The sequence below is a fragment of the Zeus faber genome (assembly GCF_960531495.2).
Source record: "Zeus faber genome assembly, chromosome: 9".
Classification (NCBI taxonomy): Eukaryota; Metazoa; Chordata; class Actinopteri; order Zeiformes; family Zeidae; genus Zeus; species Zeus faber.
In genome coordinates, this window is record NC_137197.1 from 4,953,395 (window position 1) to 4,969,107 (window position 15,713).

Sequence of the window (15,713 nt, forward strand, 5' to 3'; positions counted from 1 at the left end):
TTTAAAGGTTCCTTTCTTCTTTTTCGAGAGCCCAGACTCTTGTGTTTTTTTCATTTATTTATTTTTGATGGATTGCCTCTTCCATTTTCAAACCCCTTTTCGCCAGACGCCCATAAATTCACTGGCTCTCTCCCGCTTTTCCCGGGATGTGTTTGTGAAATCTAGATCCGGGGTCGGGAATGACACGTCTACATGACACTCCCCTGATCTACGGGTGTGATACCCCCGTTGTCGCCCCGTGCCGGGTGGTCATCCCGGGGTGTTCGACTCCTCTCACACTCCGGTGTTTTCCCCTTCTCCGTCCACAGAGAAGCCCATGGCGCAGGGCCCGCCCGGCGGCGTGATCGGGATCCTGGGAGGCGTGGTGGCCATCGGGCTGATCGTGGGCGTGGCGGTCACCGTGTTCATGGCTCACCTGAGGCAGAAGAAGACCCGCACCGAGACGGATAACGACCTGTAAGTACCGGCAGCAGGGGGAGATTAAATTTGCATTTTGTCGGCCACGCCCACGCGCGCACGCACGCACGCACACACACATACACATACACATACACACTGGCAAACTTAATGTTAGAACAATGGTTCCCAGGTGATCCTCAAATCAATAACAGGGCGCCACATTTTTTTTATATATATATATATATATATATATTCTTTCCATATTTTTTCATAATTTCTTATTAAGTTTATTAATTTAAAATGATTATTTTTTTTATTTTTTACAAAATATGCATGCTCAACCTCCAAACCAACCAAATTGTGTTTGAGTGTTTTCTTTAGTTAGAATTACACTTTTTGTCGGTTCGATGAAGTTAAATGTTAAACTTCTCAGCATTTCATTGTGGGTGAACTGTGCAGATTGAAACAAGCGAACAGGACGTCGGCCCCCGCCCCCTCCCACCCCCCCGACCCCCCACGGAGTCCCATCTCTCAGAGTTGAAACCAGGATCAACGTCCTCCCCCGGGTTATTTCACACAGGATAATGAGAACGACGCTCAAACAATTTCCCGGCTTCTTCTCGTTCATTTTTGTCACAGGCACAGACGCGGCCGCGGTTTGACCGTTAAATTCAAAACAAGCAGACGGGCGCGGCGGCACCTTGTTTTTGCCATGCGCCCCCGGATTCCACCGGTTCTCATTGAGATATCTGTCGTTTCAACCAGGACTGATTGCGTGAGCGGCGGTGTTTACTCTCCAGGGAACGCTCCCCCACTGCGGGACCGGCAGTCTGAGCAGATATTTGGGTAGTTTACCTCCGAATGTCCTTTAAATGCAGCGGGACCGGCGGTTGTGCTTCCCCAAAATACAAGAGAAATTATCTTGTGATTATGATGACGCATTTTTAGATGCAAATAGCATATAAGCCATCGTTTGATGATTGGGTTTGGAAACCCCATTAAATAAGAATTGGCCATTTAGAATGGTTGTTGAATGTTTTCGCTAAGACGTAGTTTACCTTCAATTGGCTGGTTACTGTAGAGCTGGTTTCGGGGACCTGTACACCGCAGCGTGATGCATTCTGGGAGCCAATCATCCCCGTGTCACAGATGATCAGGTGTACCGGCGTAAGTGCTCTGCTCTGCGCGCGGGGAAAGCTGTTATTTTCTCCCCGTGCGAGGACCGAAAAAATACTTTATGGAAAATTGACAATTAGACAAGACAAGAATTGTTCCATCTCAATCTGAAGTCCAATTCAGCGAGCAGGTGACCGCTGCGCTGAAGGTGGATTCTGGGAGTGGCTGTGATTCCCTTTTACTTTAGAAACTAGACCCCCGCCCCCTCCACCCCTCCACCAGCCGGCCGGCCTGAGCACATTCAGCCCGGGCTCCCGCCGAGAGCCCTGACGAGTGTCGGCATGTCCCGCTGCTTCGGGAGCACGGGAATAAGCTCACGGGTCTGAGGAGTAAACAGATTGGAGGGAACATTCTGCAACGGGGAGAAAGAAAATAAAAATCCAAATTCATTTATTGCCAAGGTGATGATTTTCCAATCGTCAGTGGCTCATCAACACTTGTGGACGACGTGTTTGCAACAGGAAGGAGGACAGTCGGCGGGTTCGAGTCCCATCCCGCTAATATGCCGCAGACACCTGGCCGTGACAGATACTCGCTGGTTGCTACGGTTTCCATGTTGCTCTTGGGCAAACTGGAAAGACATGTGGCACGCTCACAGCGCCAGCTCCGTGGGAATAACACGGCTGGCCTCCGTCCGCTCCGGGAATATCCCCAAAACAAGGGAGTTTGGCTCCGGCTCCACATTAGCCAATACTGTAAGCATCTCACATGACGCGATTACAAAGCCTATTTTTATTTTTTAGCTGCTCCCCTCTAGAACCTTGCAATTGGTTTCATGTTGAAAGCCGCGGCGGTGCCCCCGATGGAGCCGCACGTCGCTCGCCGGCTCGACCGGCGGCCGCGAGGGATGCGTGACGGGCGGCCGATTCCTTCGCCCGCGAACAAAACTTTGAAATGACTCATGAGTCGGGAGTCACTCCGACAAAACGTATTTGAAAGCTTCGTTCCTGAGGGAACTGGCGAGAGAACGAGCGAGTGAATATTGGGCTCATGAACTGAAAATCATTAGCGAGGACCAAATTTATGTGGAAAACAGGTCCAGGCATTTGGCATAATTCATATCGAATGGGACTGATTTACGCTTCGCATTTGGCCAAAATAAATGATTGTGGCAGAAAGAAATGATTCCCCTGAGGATTCCATTCGCAACTCAGCGCCGACCGACTCCTCTGACCTGCTCACCGCGCGTTACGCCAACCGCATCAAAAAAAAGGTCGTTCAAAGCCAACGACTCCTTTTCGAAGAAAGAGTCGGACATTTCACCGGCCTCCGTCGCCGGTCTCGGAGGGTTCTCCGAGTGGCGGGAAGGGAAGAAGGAAGGCCGCGTGCCGCCCCGCCGCCCCCCCTCCCCCACCCCGCTCCCCCGCTCCTCTCAGGAACGCTTCTCCAGACAAATGAAACACACGCTGAAACGCTGCGTCGCCGTTGCCTGCTGTCTCTTTCTCTCTCGCTGCTAATCTCTCTCTCACTCTCTCTCTCTCTCTCTCTCTCCCTCAAAGTAACTGCTTTCTGTCTCCCACTCCCCTCCCTCAGCATTGCTGTGGCTGCGGTGGCTGATAGTTGTGTGACACAGGCTCCGGAGAAGCCAGAGTCCCCCACAAGGAAAGTAGAGGCACCCGTCCCCGGTCAGCCCCCCACTGAGCCCTGCCCCCCCGGCTCCTCCATCCTGCTGCCTGCATGTAACGGTGGCCTGCAAGTGACATACCTGAGCACGCCGCTGTGAGCGCAGCCGATCCGACAGAGGCGGGCGGCGGCGCCCCAGCCGAGGAAGACACTCGCGCAGGGCTCGCGATGACACGTCGCATCCCAGCTGATCTCGTTTTTCGCCTTTTCAATCGCAGGCAACAACTTGGTTGCCTGCGATTGATATAGGATGTTTAAATCGCATTCTTGGGCCTTTTTAAGGTGAGAAGTATTCCTGACTTGGACTTCAAACCTCCCTTTCTTTTCGGCGGGCGGATGCCATTCCATCCTTTAATCAGATAAGGGCAATTACACCAGAGCCCAATTTTATTAAATAACAAAAAAAGAATAAGAAATAAATGAAGCTTCATGATCAGAGCGAATTGATGATCAGCAGAGTGAATTCATTACAATTTGCAATGATAAAACATCCAAAACAATAATTTACAGTTTATCTTGATTTTCTAGGCTTGTAAAGAACAAAGGAGCAACAAAATCGTAATTATTCTCTTGATTCTCAAGCGACGGAAGGAAAACATCAGAAAACAAAAAAAACCCAAAAGAAAAAAACCCAGTGACAAGACGTATCAAATTGTTCATCAGTTAAAAAGCCGTAAACTCGGAAGATTAACTTTATTCCGTAATTGCCGCAGACGCCGAGTGTCAGAGATGATTAAGTGTCTATTGTCACTGTGAGCGGGCCGCTGCGTGCACCTCCACCTCCTCCGCCTCCTCCTCCCCCTCCTCCGTCCTCCCCTGCATGTTGGTGTCTAACGCATGGAGACATTGCCGTGACGTCGGTGCTGTGCCGTGGCTGTGGTGGGTGTTGCTCAATGTGGATGTTTTGTTTTTATATTGTTGTTTCTTTTTCTGGTCCGCACGCCACGCACCGCGCGGTGACCGCCAACCCGCAGCGGCTCGAACCGCGCGGAATCCATGTTTTTCTCAGTGTTTGAATCGTGGCGTGACTCGTCAAACATGTTCAGTGTCTTAGGGTTTTTTTTTTGTTTTTGTTTTTTTAAAGAAACGTCACGTCACGCTGCAAATGTTTAACCGCGTGAAAGGGGGAACGGCAGCGGGAAGTTGGCGGGAGCGGCGCGAGAGATGGGTAGTTTTATCTGAGCGCGTGACGGCGGCGCAAAGGCGCTAATCAGCTCGGGAGTCTCATATCGCGCCTGACTGCACCGCCGGTCACGCCCAGCCACACATGCCGCGACTCCTAATTGGTCAATCCTAATACATCACGCCGGCCCGCCCCGATAGTGACCCGCTTATCAGAATAGACGTGCGGTGTCAAATCCAGCGTTCTCCTATTAACGTGTTCATCGCTCGGGCCCCTCGGCGCGGCGGGATTTACGGCCACGGGGGGGGGCGACGGGTGCATCGGCCCGTCGGACGGGTCCGCCGAATCTCTCCCCCTCCCACCCCCCCACCTCCCCGCCCTGACCCCGCCCCGTGCCAGAAAAATAATCCCCCTCAGCGGCGTCTCCGACACAATGGAGGACGGAGGGAGACGGCCTCATAAATAAATACGCCGCCGACTCCTCTGACCACCTTGGAGCCCCCGACGCCTGAGAAGAGTCGCACGCAGAATGTGGAAGAAGTGAAAAATAAAAAGGAAACTGTGCGAGCGGCCGACGAGGCTCCCGGGGCGGACGGGAAAATGAAATCAGAGGATCCGGACGCCCTTTTTGTCCGGGGCCTCGGGGACGCCGTCGGGTCGTTGCCGTGAGGGGACAAGGGACGAGCATGGCAAGGACAAAGACATCAGGAGGACCAGGTTCTGGATTACGAGGGCACGTTGTTCCCAAGGAGGGCGGGTCCGCAGGAATATTTCACGGTTATTGACACTGATGTCATTTCCTGTGCTTCTGAGGACTCCGTGGCTTGAACTGTGGAAGACATCAACGGATTGTTGTCTTGGAGACGAACCGGGTGGCATGGCGCTGGTGGAGATCTTTTAAAAGGTTGTGTCTATTGTATTTCTCAGATGTTCCCCGCGTGTGATTATGCGTCGTTTCAATGTCATTGTGATGTCTGTGAGTGTGACGGCTGTTTTTTTCCCGCGTGCGGAGCGTTGTGCGCGGTCTCGATGCTTCCTGTGTTTTCCCTCCGCGCTGCCTGTATCGCAGTGAAATGTCGTTGATATGATCTGAAAACGCTCGTCCAACACGCGAGCGACTGCAGCGCCTCGTACACAATGACGGACTCCAGGTCCCGCGGACGTCGTTCCGGTCGGCGGGGATCGGTCCGTGACTGCAGAAAACGCAGCGCCCCCTGGTGGACAAACATCTGTTGAGGTATTTCAAACTATGCGTTGACGGCGGAGCATCAGAACCTCATCATCACAAATAAACTAATGTCTTAAATGGCCATTTTTAAGTGATCTAGGCCATTTTGGTCGCCATTTATTGGCATATTAATGATGCGACCGTCACTGCTCGTGTCGACCCAACACGACGAGCTGGTATATGAAGCAGATGAAGCAGGTGAAGCAGGTGAAGCAGGTGAAGCAGAGGTTTCCTCCCTTTGACTCAAGATTGATCACGCGCTCCGATCCACCAGGGGGCGTCCTTTCGGTGACTTTGGTGGAAGAGTTGTGTACGAGGCGTGATGTTTGAGGTTGAAGGATCCATCATTCGTCCAGGTGCTGAAAATAGTTTCTGAAAAACCGCACCGAATTATTTTGTTTCAGTGCATTTTTTTCTTTTACTCTTTGCTGCCGTGAGAAAAGGAAAATAAAAAGGAGTTGAGCCCACAGAGTCATCGTTGTTCGCCTTTTGAAAAGACTGGAGCGAGACAAAGCGGGAAAGTAATTGCCTCCCAAAGATCAGATCACATTTATCCCGTCTTGCAATTAAAAGTATCATTAGCATTTAAATTGCCAAATAAGATTGCAATCGCCGGGAATCAATGGAAGCGCCAAGGATCAGTGTGGGCTCCCCGCTCTGGAATGTTCCTCCTTCGAACGCTCACGCTGTTTTACCACAGCGGCCGGAAATGTATGCTCCACCCGTCAAAGGCAGGGACTTGGCACTTCTGGGAATCTGCAGGTGAAGAAAGGAAGGTGAGGTAAGGAAAGTTAAAAAAAGGAAAGGAAAGGAAAGGAAAGGAAAGACAGTCCTCCTTCCCCCTTTTGCCAAATTCCCTCATAAAAGTTTCCCTTCCCGTCGCCGTGACCTGAAAGTCATTTTCTCTGCTGAAAATCTATTTTTTTTTTTCTCGCAGATTACTCTTCTCTGTTGAGGATTAGTTATGTTTTCTCCTCGCTATCCCCCTTAAATCTCCCCTTAAGCTGCCTGAGCCCTTTGTCGTAGCCGGAGCAGGAGGGCGGCGGTGGCGGCGGTGGCAACGAGGTGGTGGTGGCGGCGGCGGCGGGGTCCTCAAGGTGGGCGCGGGGGGCCGGAGCAGGAGCAGCGCAGCTCCAACGTGGCCGCACCCCCCGCGGGAGCAGGACGCCCGTCGACCTCCATCAACACTGCGGCTCGGGAGCCGACGCCCACGCGCTGCCTCGGAGCCGCTTGGACGGATGATCGGGCGGCCGGGGGTCGAGATTAATATGCGATCATGACCGCGTGTCGGACTCACGGCGGTCCTCCGAAACAGAGAATTATTTACGCCTCAACAGGAGATGGACAATTAAGGAAACGCTGATGAGGCGGCGGTGATGGGACTGTCTGGGGCTGCGGTCGGTAAAATATAGATATTACAGAGCCGGGAAAATCCTCCCTTAAGAAGTTGAAATGATAGATGATGCAGTCCGTCAAACGGCTTCAACCTTCGCCGTTAAAGCTTCTGTGGTTTCTCTGTTGTCATTAATTGGGGCTCTGTATTTATCAATGGGCTCCACGGGGAGCGGAGGACAAACAATCAGGGAGACAACACAAGAACGATTTACTTTGGAGGGAGCTGGAACAGGCATGAAGACGCTCAATTATTCAGGCGCCTTTCACCAGAGTAGGACTTTGAAGAGACGTAAAAATGAAGTTTGACCTGCAAAACACCCCCCCCACCCCACACACACACACACACACACACACCTGTTGATCTATCAACGCTCTCCATCCAGAATATGCAGAATGTGGAGTCACGCTCCCAGAATCCAGCAGGGATAGATGCACATTTAACCTAAAGTCCTTCTGGACATTACTTTAATGTACGTCATTTAGCAGATCCTTTAGCCCAGAGCCGCTTACAATAAGATTGTAATTGTTGTTAGTGCTTGATTTTTAGGCGACTGCATTTTTTTGGAAGCGATACCAGAAATCACCAAATATTTTGTATTAAAATGGTGTGATACAAATTTTTCAGTTCATCTTCTCTTTCACACACGCATGTATTAATGTTTCATTCAGGACAAAAAGCCAAAGCCCCGAACAGAACAATGACTTTTCACAATGTCACATTGTTTCACATGTTTCATCCATGATTTTTTCTTAGTGGGCACTCCCAACCAAAAAATAGGGGTGAAATCAGGAAGAAAGTAGAATGTAGGGTTTATAAAAAAAAAAAAGAAAAAAAAAAGCTATTTAACTTATTTTGGGATTCTCAGCGTGTGAACTGGTGGATATGCGTGAGTCTTACAATCAAAGCTCTGGTTGGCAGCGTTACGCACGGCGCCGAGCAGACGCATCTTCTTCCCAGCCCCATGCCCCTCCCCCAGAGACATCAGAGGCTTCATTTATCAAAAAATGTGTTTCTGTTTTCCCAAAACCAGCAGAGAACTGACATATGAATCCATCAAATCAAACTGTGATATGGAGATGAAGGCCAACACACATTCCAAACTCAACTGGTTGAGTTTACATCCTCATTATTTGGGGATAATAATCCGTGAATGCAGCCGTGTGTCAGACCCAAAATAGGTGGAGGTTGGAGGCGACTTCCCTCCACCCATTTTAGATTTGAAGCACGGATGCACATTTCTACTTCATAATTCAAAAACTGTTTGTTTTTCAATTTTTATTTTTCATTTTTAAAGTTTAAGCTTTATTGCGTTCTTTTATTTCATCTTATTGATAGATGCAGGGGCATCCACCACTAGGGGCGGCTGTAGCCCGGCAGCCGCCCCCCCCCCCCCTGCAAAATTTAATCACAGTCATCATCAGCAAAGTAAAGCCAACAGCAACAGGTAACACAGCTAATGGTTTCTAATGAGGCTAGAAGCGGGCGGAGAGATAAAAAGCCTTATGGGGTGAAGGGGTCAGAGGTCAGAGGTCAGCGCAGTCCAAGTGTCACCTGAGGAGATGCTCTCCAGTCTCCGGTTTCAGTCTGACGGGATCCGGTTCCTCCACTGGTGTCCAGGGTGGAGAAGAAGCCACGGGGTGACGGTGCGACGGGGCGACGGGGTGACGAGGCTGCCTTGTCTTGTCGCCAGGTCTCTGTGCCCCTGGCTTTTGTGGACGTGTCATTAAATATGTATTCAATATACCTCATTTTGAGAGATTTTGAGAATTGTCCTTAAAATGTCCATAAAAAAATTGCCGAATCACGAACAATGATGCAGTGGATCGGGGCGTCCATTTTCCAACGAGAAGCGGAATTGAGAGCGTATCTTCCCTCCTATTCCATTTGCATAGTTACAAGCTGCAAGTTGAAATCTGCTCAACTTTCCTTGTTGCCGCTCACAGCTCCGGCCCCTGCAGCAGAGCAATGTGCCCCTGTCGGCAGGTTGCTGTAGCGCTGTCTTAAATTTGATGCCAGGAAAGGAACAATATTTTGGTGTCAACCGCGTCATCAATTGATATGACTTTCAGGGTGGAACACTAACGGCGTTCAGTAACCACATCTGAATACATCCCAATCACACATCGAACGACTTTTAACCAAATACGCCATCCAGCATGACCAATATTCATTTGAATCCATTTTAAGTCAAAATATCCAAGGTGATGTGACCTGGGTTGGGACATAGGAAGAGTTTGAAATGTGTGCGTGCGTCAGGGCTCTATGTCATTTCCTGTATTCTGGTTGATTTCGCCATGTAATTTGATACAATTGTAGAGGTGTAGCGGCAAGAGAGAGTTTGGTCATTTGATTATAGAGGATCCTGAAAATGTGGAGTCCAAAGATTTAGCGGTAAAACCAAAGAACCCTGTATATCCTGTAAAGTGGCTGCTACGTTCATACAACCGTCCGTATCGGGTGTTGGAAGCTCTTGGAATACAGCACAGGTCCTGCCGTCTCTTCAAAGACATTTAACTCCGTCAGTTCATTACTTCATCACCAAAATGTCCACCGGGCTCAGAGGGTGTGCGGAGCCGCTTGTGTTATGTTCCTCTGTTCAGTAAACCTGTCATGTCTTCATCTGAAACTGGAATCGCAGCAAACACCCACTTCTGTTTTATTTGGTTTTTGCTTTGGGCATTTCTTGAAAGAAAATAATATTGTTGTTGCTTTTTTTCTTTCTTACTCTCCCTTCTACAATATTCTCACCGGCGCGCATTCCAATCGATCACAGGCGATGGATGATAGTGTTTGAGAACAAATGTGCCGCCGCTGCGAGCAAACGCTGTTTTCACCGCGGTCGGACTCCTAATTACCTGTGTATGAGAGAATGGAAGCCCCCCCCCCCCCAAGGCTCTGTGATGGAGGGGTTGTCGTGGAGCAGGGAGAGGCTGAGCCGCTGTCCCGGGGGCAAACGGGCAGAACGGGGTGTCACGCGGAGCCGGCGGCCATGTTGAGAGACACGGTTGAAACCGACTGGGAATAACGGGTGAAGGGAAGGGTCCGCAGGTGCACGCGGGCGGGGCACGTTTTCCGCGTTTGAAAGACACCGCTCGGCCTCATGGGAAGGTCATGTTATTCAACGAGGGCCCAAACCGCAGCGCCGGGGAGATGTGGCGTGCGGGGTTACGCTGCGCACGTTCACAGAGGGTGCACGTGCATGTTGCGTGGGCACGTGCAGGGAGCGTGCACGTGCATGTTGCGTGCACATGCATGGAGCGTGCACGTGCAGGCGCGGGGAGCGCGCCCGCCGCGTCCGCAGCGCCTCATCACGGTTGATCGCTGCGGCTGCGGCGTCGGCGTCTGGCAGATGACACCTGACGGGCGACGCCTTGAAGGGAAGGATGTTTCTTTGTACAACAATTACTGAGCAGCCGCCGCCTCTGCTGCCTTGTCTCAAATAATTATCCGGATGTGATTCAGTCTCGATGGAAAAGCCATTCGCCGTCCGCCCCTCAGCTCCGCCCCAGCCGCCCCGCCCCACACCCCCCCATCCCTTTTCAATTTCACTTTGTTTTTTTATTGTTGCATCATTTGCGGAATTACCACTTTGAGCTCAATCTCCAACGGAAACGTGCACAGTTGATTGGAACAACACGTGGCAAATCGCCGGCTCGTTATCCGGTTAATCGCGACGGGATGATGTTAGCCCCCCCGCCCCTCCCCCCATGGCTCCCAGCTCGGGGGGCTGAGGGGCCGAGGGGCCGAGGGGCCGAGGGGCCGAGGGCGTCGGGATCTCACGGCAAGCGAAGGGTCGGAGGGTGTTCATGGAACGCGCCGCCCCCCTGGATGCGATGCCAACTCCTTCCTGAGGACGTAGACTCGCGCTGCCCTTCTCCCCTCACCCCCAGCCCCACCCCCAACCCCACCCGTCTCCTGCCCCCCCCCCCCCCCCCCCCCAGCCCCCCTCACCCCCACCCCCTTCCCCCATCTCGTCACCTCAGTGTCCACTTACCGCCTGCTCTCGTCAGGGCAGTGTCTCTCTCTCTCCAGTGGGCGGGGGGGACGGCCGCCGCTGCCACACCAGCTCTTTCAAAATCCGGGGAGAGAGTGAACAAGGCAAGTTGAGGCGGAGCTTCTCATTCTAGAGCTGTAGGAGATGAGGGGGTGGGGTTACCAGGAGGAGCGGGCGGAGCTCCGTCGCTGTGCCGACTGTCATGGTGTCCTCTGGGTCTCTTAACAGGAGCGACCTCCCGCCCGCGCACAAGCCGGCCCCACCCCCGCCCAAAAAGAAGAACAGCGACATGAAGGGACACCTGACGTCTGACGACATCCAGGTAAGAGCCTCTGCCTCCTCCACCTCCATCTTTCTCCTGTCTCCTCCTCAATCTCCTCCTCTTCCTCCTCCTCCAGCTTCGCCCCTGTCTTTCTCCTCCGCCCTTCTCCGCCCCATCTTCCTCCTCCTGCATCTACCTCCATCTTCCTCCTCCTCTGCATCCTTCACCTCCATCATTCTCCTTCCTTATGCTTACATCCTCTTCCTCCTCCATCTTCCTCCTCCTCCTCCATGTTCATCCCCCATCTTCCTCCTCCTGCTCTTCCTCTTCCATCTCCTCAACCTGCATCCACTTCCTCTTCCTCCTCCTCAATGTTCCTCCATATTCCTCCTCCTGCATCTTCTTCCTCTTTGAGTCCATAAGAATTGTTTTTTATTTCTTGAAGAAGTTGTAATTCATATATTAGTACATAATATGAACTTACAATGCATTACGTATACGTAATAATGTAAAAAGAAAATTACACTGTTAAAATAAAAGCTCTGTCATTATAACGACACCCAGTTAAAAAAGCACTGACAAATTCAAATGATGTTCGTACAGCCTACATACAAATAAATCACATTTATTATTCACTATAAAATAAAATAAAAATATATATATAATCTCTATGGAACTTCATTTTGAATACACAATAAATGTTCTCTCTTATGTCATTTCTGGCATGGCGGTAATTAGTAGTTATTAATATGCAGGGAATATATTGCAGGGATTTCAAAATAAAAGTCTACATGTTAATTAAAATGTATATTTATATATACAGTAATAATGGAATATATACTGCACATATTTCCCCAGGGTTAGGCTTGGAATATTAAAATGACCTTCCTGCACTGTGTATTGCTATTATTATACAATATTACTGTACAGTATTACCAACCCCTCCTCATTCCGCCATACCTTTACCACCGTCTTTCAGGTGGTCATGTTAATGCAATATGCACATCCAATTATAAGCAGTCACGGGTCCTTAATATCCAGATTCACTAAAGTAGAATATCGAATTAAAGAAATGTGCCTCAGGTTAAGTGTATAATATGTTGAGTAATTACCACTGTGAATCAAATTAATTTGTCCTCCTTAAGTAAAGCGCTTGTAAGTCGCTCAGTTTTGACAAATAAGTTACAAATTAATTACTGACCTTGTACATTTTACTACCATGTACCCTGAACATGGTAGTAAAATAGTAAAATGATATACATACTGTATATATAAATGCAATGTGACAGTGTTTATATATATATATATATATATATATATATATGTAATATATACAATATATATATGAAAATATATTGTATATATTATTTTTATTCAACTCATTGGCAGCATTAAATGTGTGTAAACAACACTCTGCATGGTGTCTTAGTGAGAAATACCTATTTCCCCATCAATTCTACATTAATTAGGTAAAGCTATTGAAATGGCAGCGATCAATAACTTCAGAGAAGAGAGAAAAAACGATGTAGACGAAGTCGATGTTCTCTGTTGTAGTTAATAATAACCGGAGCCGGGGAACACATGAGCCCCGATCTGATCAAATTATCGTTTAACAACAGCGTTGAGAGGGAATTGCATCAGACAGCAGATGATGTCAGGATGCATTTACTGTCAAAGGAAAGGTTTTCACGGTGCTGGGGAGGTGTAGCGAGCCACTGCGGAGTCGTTGCTTTTCGGGTGGTCGGCCCTCATGGATTCAACACCGCCGCACCGTGTTGTAACATGTTATAACATGGGAGGTTTCTGTGACCTCATGTGTATAACGTGCTCCCGAAAGGCTCGCCACGTGTCCTCATGTTGGAAATGCATGGGAAATCTATTGTCACTGACCTATTAAAAGCAGACGCTGAAGGTTCCCTATTTACATATTATGATTTTATGGAAATCATTTTTGCATTTTAACATTCATTGCATTTTATTTTTGCATTGCATGCCAGCAGATGCTTCAGCAAATCAGATTTTCAATCAGTTTTTTCCTGCGTGTTATGTTAAAATGATATGTAATATACAGTATATCTTATATCATTATATATGTTTTATATTTTAAATTCAAAACACATTTAGTTAATATGTTCCAGGATTTCTGAAGCCCTACTTGTGGCTCATATGATGGCTCCATGATCAGGAAACAGAGCATTAACCTGATTTAATTACAAGTATTCACTCAGCGCTGCTGGTACAAGCTTAACAACAGCTGCTCTGCTTTTGTTTGCCACACTTGCAGCAGTCATTTGTTGGAGCGATAAAAGTGATTTCCTGTAGCCCAGAAAAAGAAAGAGAAATGGCCGCCAGGAAGCAATTAATGAGAACAAGTGGGTACTTGCCTTACAAGCATCTCTGTGGTTTCCATTCACCTCCCGGTTAAAAGCAGCGAGGCATCGGCTCCTGTTCCAATAACAGCTTCATCGTTCCTCGATCCGGATCCCGCTCCCACCGGCCTCTCCAAAACAGATTGAAAGACTCAAATTTGTATTTGTCTATGCACATTTGTATGCACAGTTTTACTGTACAATACACAGCGGTTCCCTCCGGAGCACGAGAAGACACAAAATAATGAGGAAAGGTAAAAGCAGGAGGAAGAGGTAATACAAACAACACATAATAACATAAGACACCCTGAAAGAAGAAATGCTCTTCAGATGCAGTACACATGATGAGCAGTTGGAAAAAATTATATATATGCATACTGTATGATGTACGATATTTATTTTTATTTTAGATGGATCTTTAAGGGGACCAATTATGCTGTTTTCCACCGAGTGAATATAGGTCTCTGAAAAACATGTATTTAGATTTTTCTTTGGGCTGAAAATACCGCTCAGATGATGCATTTTAGCCATTCTAACATGCGTCCAATCCACCCTGTCTGAAAACAGGCTGGTTCAGTGGGAGGAGCCACCCTCCCGAGGCCCCGGGTTCTGTGAGCCAATGGGGTTTGAGCGTGGCTTTTGGGTTTTGTTGCATTTATTCCGTAACTTTCACTGATTTCACCTTATCCGTCGACCAAAATCTGCTACGGAACAAAAGTTAGGCAAGTCGAGTTCGAGTTCCGGTTGCTTGAGAGTCTTCCCTCGCATTAGATCTACGAGGCCTCGTTTAACAGTTTGTTCCCACTTTCACCGCGGTGTCCGGAGCTCGGAGCTCGGAGCTCGGAGCTCGGAGCCCCGCGGGAACGGTCGTGATCGGGGCTTTTTAGTGTCATTCAATTACCGAAACTTCGGAAAATTAAATAAAATAAATGAATCCATGGTTTTGTTTGGAGAAACGGATAGCGTGCAGCAGCCTACAGTAACACACACACACACACACACACACACACACACACATAGAAGCACACCGCAGTGTCTGGAGCAGAAACGTCGGAAAGTAAAATAAAATGAAATAAAGAAAAATTAAACACATCTACGGTTTTGTTTGGGAAACGTGGAGCGGATCATTCACCACAGGGTACGGTACAGTCAGTGGACACACACACGCGCACACACACACACACACACACGAGCACACACATACACACACACACACACACACACACACACACACACACACACACACACACACTTAGATTGGATGCTTGCGGGTCCGATCGCTCCCCCAAAAGGCGTGGGTGGTGTCACTCAGACGGAGGGTGGTTCTATTTCGAATAATACTCCTGGGGAAATTCACCATCTGCATTCACTTAGATTTTTTATCTGAAGAATTTGATTTGGTTGATATTAAGACATAATGCCATCTTACATTTTATCCAATATTTGACGTTCACCTTTTTTCAGTTGCCGTAAATATGCAAGGTAGGTTAAAGAGACTTTGTAGGTTGTTAATAAATCAAATAAATTCCCAGTTCATTGGTCTTATATGTGCAGTATCAGTATTTGTCCAATATGCTGCTGTCGCTCTGCAGCGACAAAGCTTCAAACAAATCTCACCCTGAATTGAACGGTAATATAAACATTGGTGCCGAGGGCTTTTATTTGAAAAATCAGTCGGCGTCAAATTGTCATTCAAGATTCATTTCCTGTCACAAGACGTCTAATGAGTCTGTCACAAACCGCCTTAAAAGTTTGCCCTGTAAAAAACTTTGGGAGACTGACAGACGCTGACAGGTGAATTGGAAACAAGCTGTGCACAGACTTTTAACACCGGTGGAGCTGGCTGAGCTCCTTTAAGTGTGTGTGTGTGTGTGCGTGCCTGCGTGTGTGTGTGTGTGTGTGTGCGTGCCTGCGTGTGTGTGTGTGTGTGTGTTTGTGTAGTTGTGTTTGTGTGTGTTGGGTTCTGCCATTGTGTTTCCCACCTCCACAGACCCCCACTCTCTGGGAACACGTCAATCATGACAAAAATAAACACAATACAAAGTGATTGATTTCCTCAAACCATGTCTCACTGGATTACCATTTCTAATATTATTTTATTATCAGTAACTGTATTTTTAATAATTACATTTCTGCTTTATTG

The 15,713-nt window shown here is 48.4% G+C and overlaps 1 protein-coding gene across 1 annotated transcript in view; it reads left to right on the plus strand.

Annotated features, from left to right (window-relative positions):
* The window catches only part of nectin1b (nectin cell adhesion molecule 1b), a gene marked incomplete at its 3' end in the record, with an annotated part of 177,932 nt that overhangs the window by 135,735 nt on the left and 26,484 nt on the right, over positions 1–15,713 (plus strand). The window contains exons 6-8 of the mRNA XM_080007217.1: positions 309–456; positions 3,109–3,181; positions 11,172–11,261. Of these exons, the coding sequence (XP_079863343.1) occupies positions 309–456; positions 3,109–3,181; positions 11,172–11,261 (311 nt within the window). The remainder of the gene's footprint in view (positions 1–308; positions 457–3,108; positions 3,182–11,171; positions 11,262–15,713) is intronic.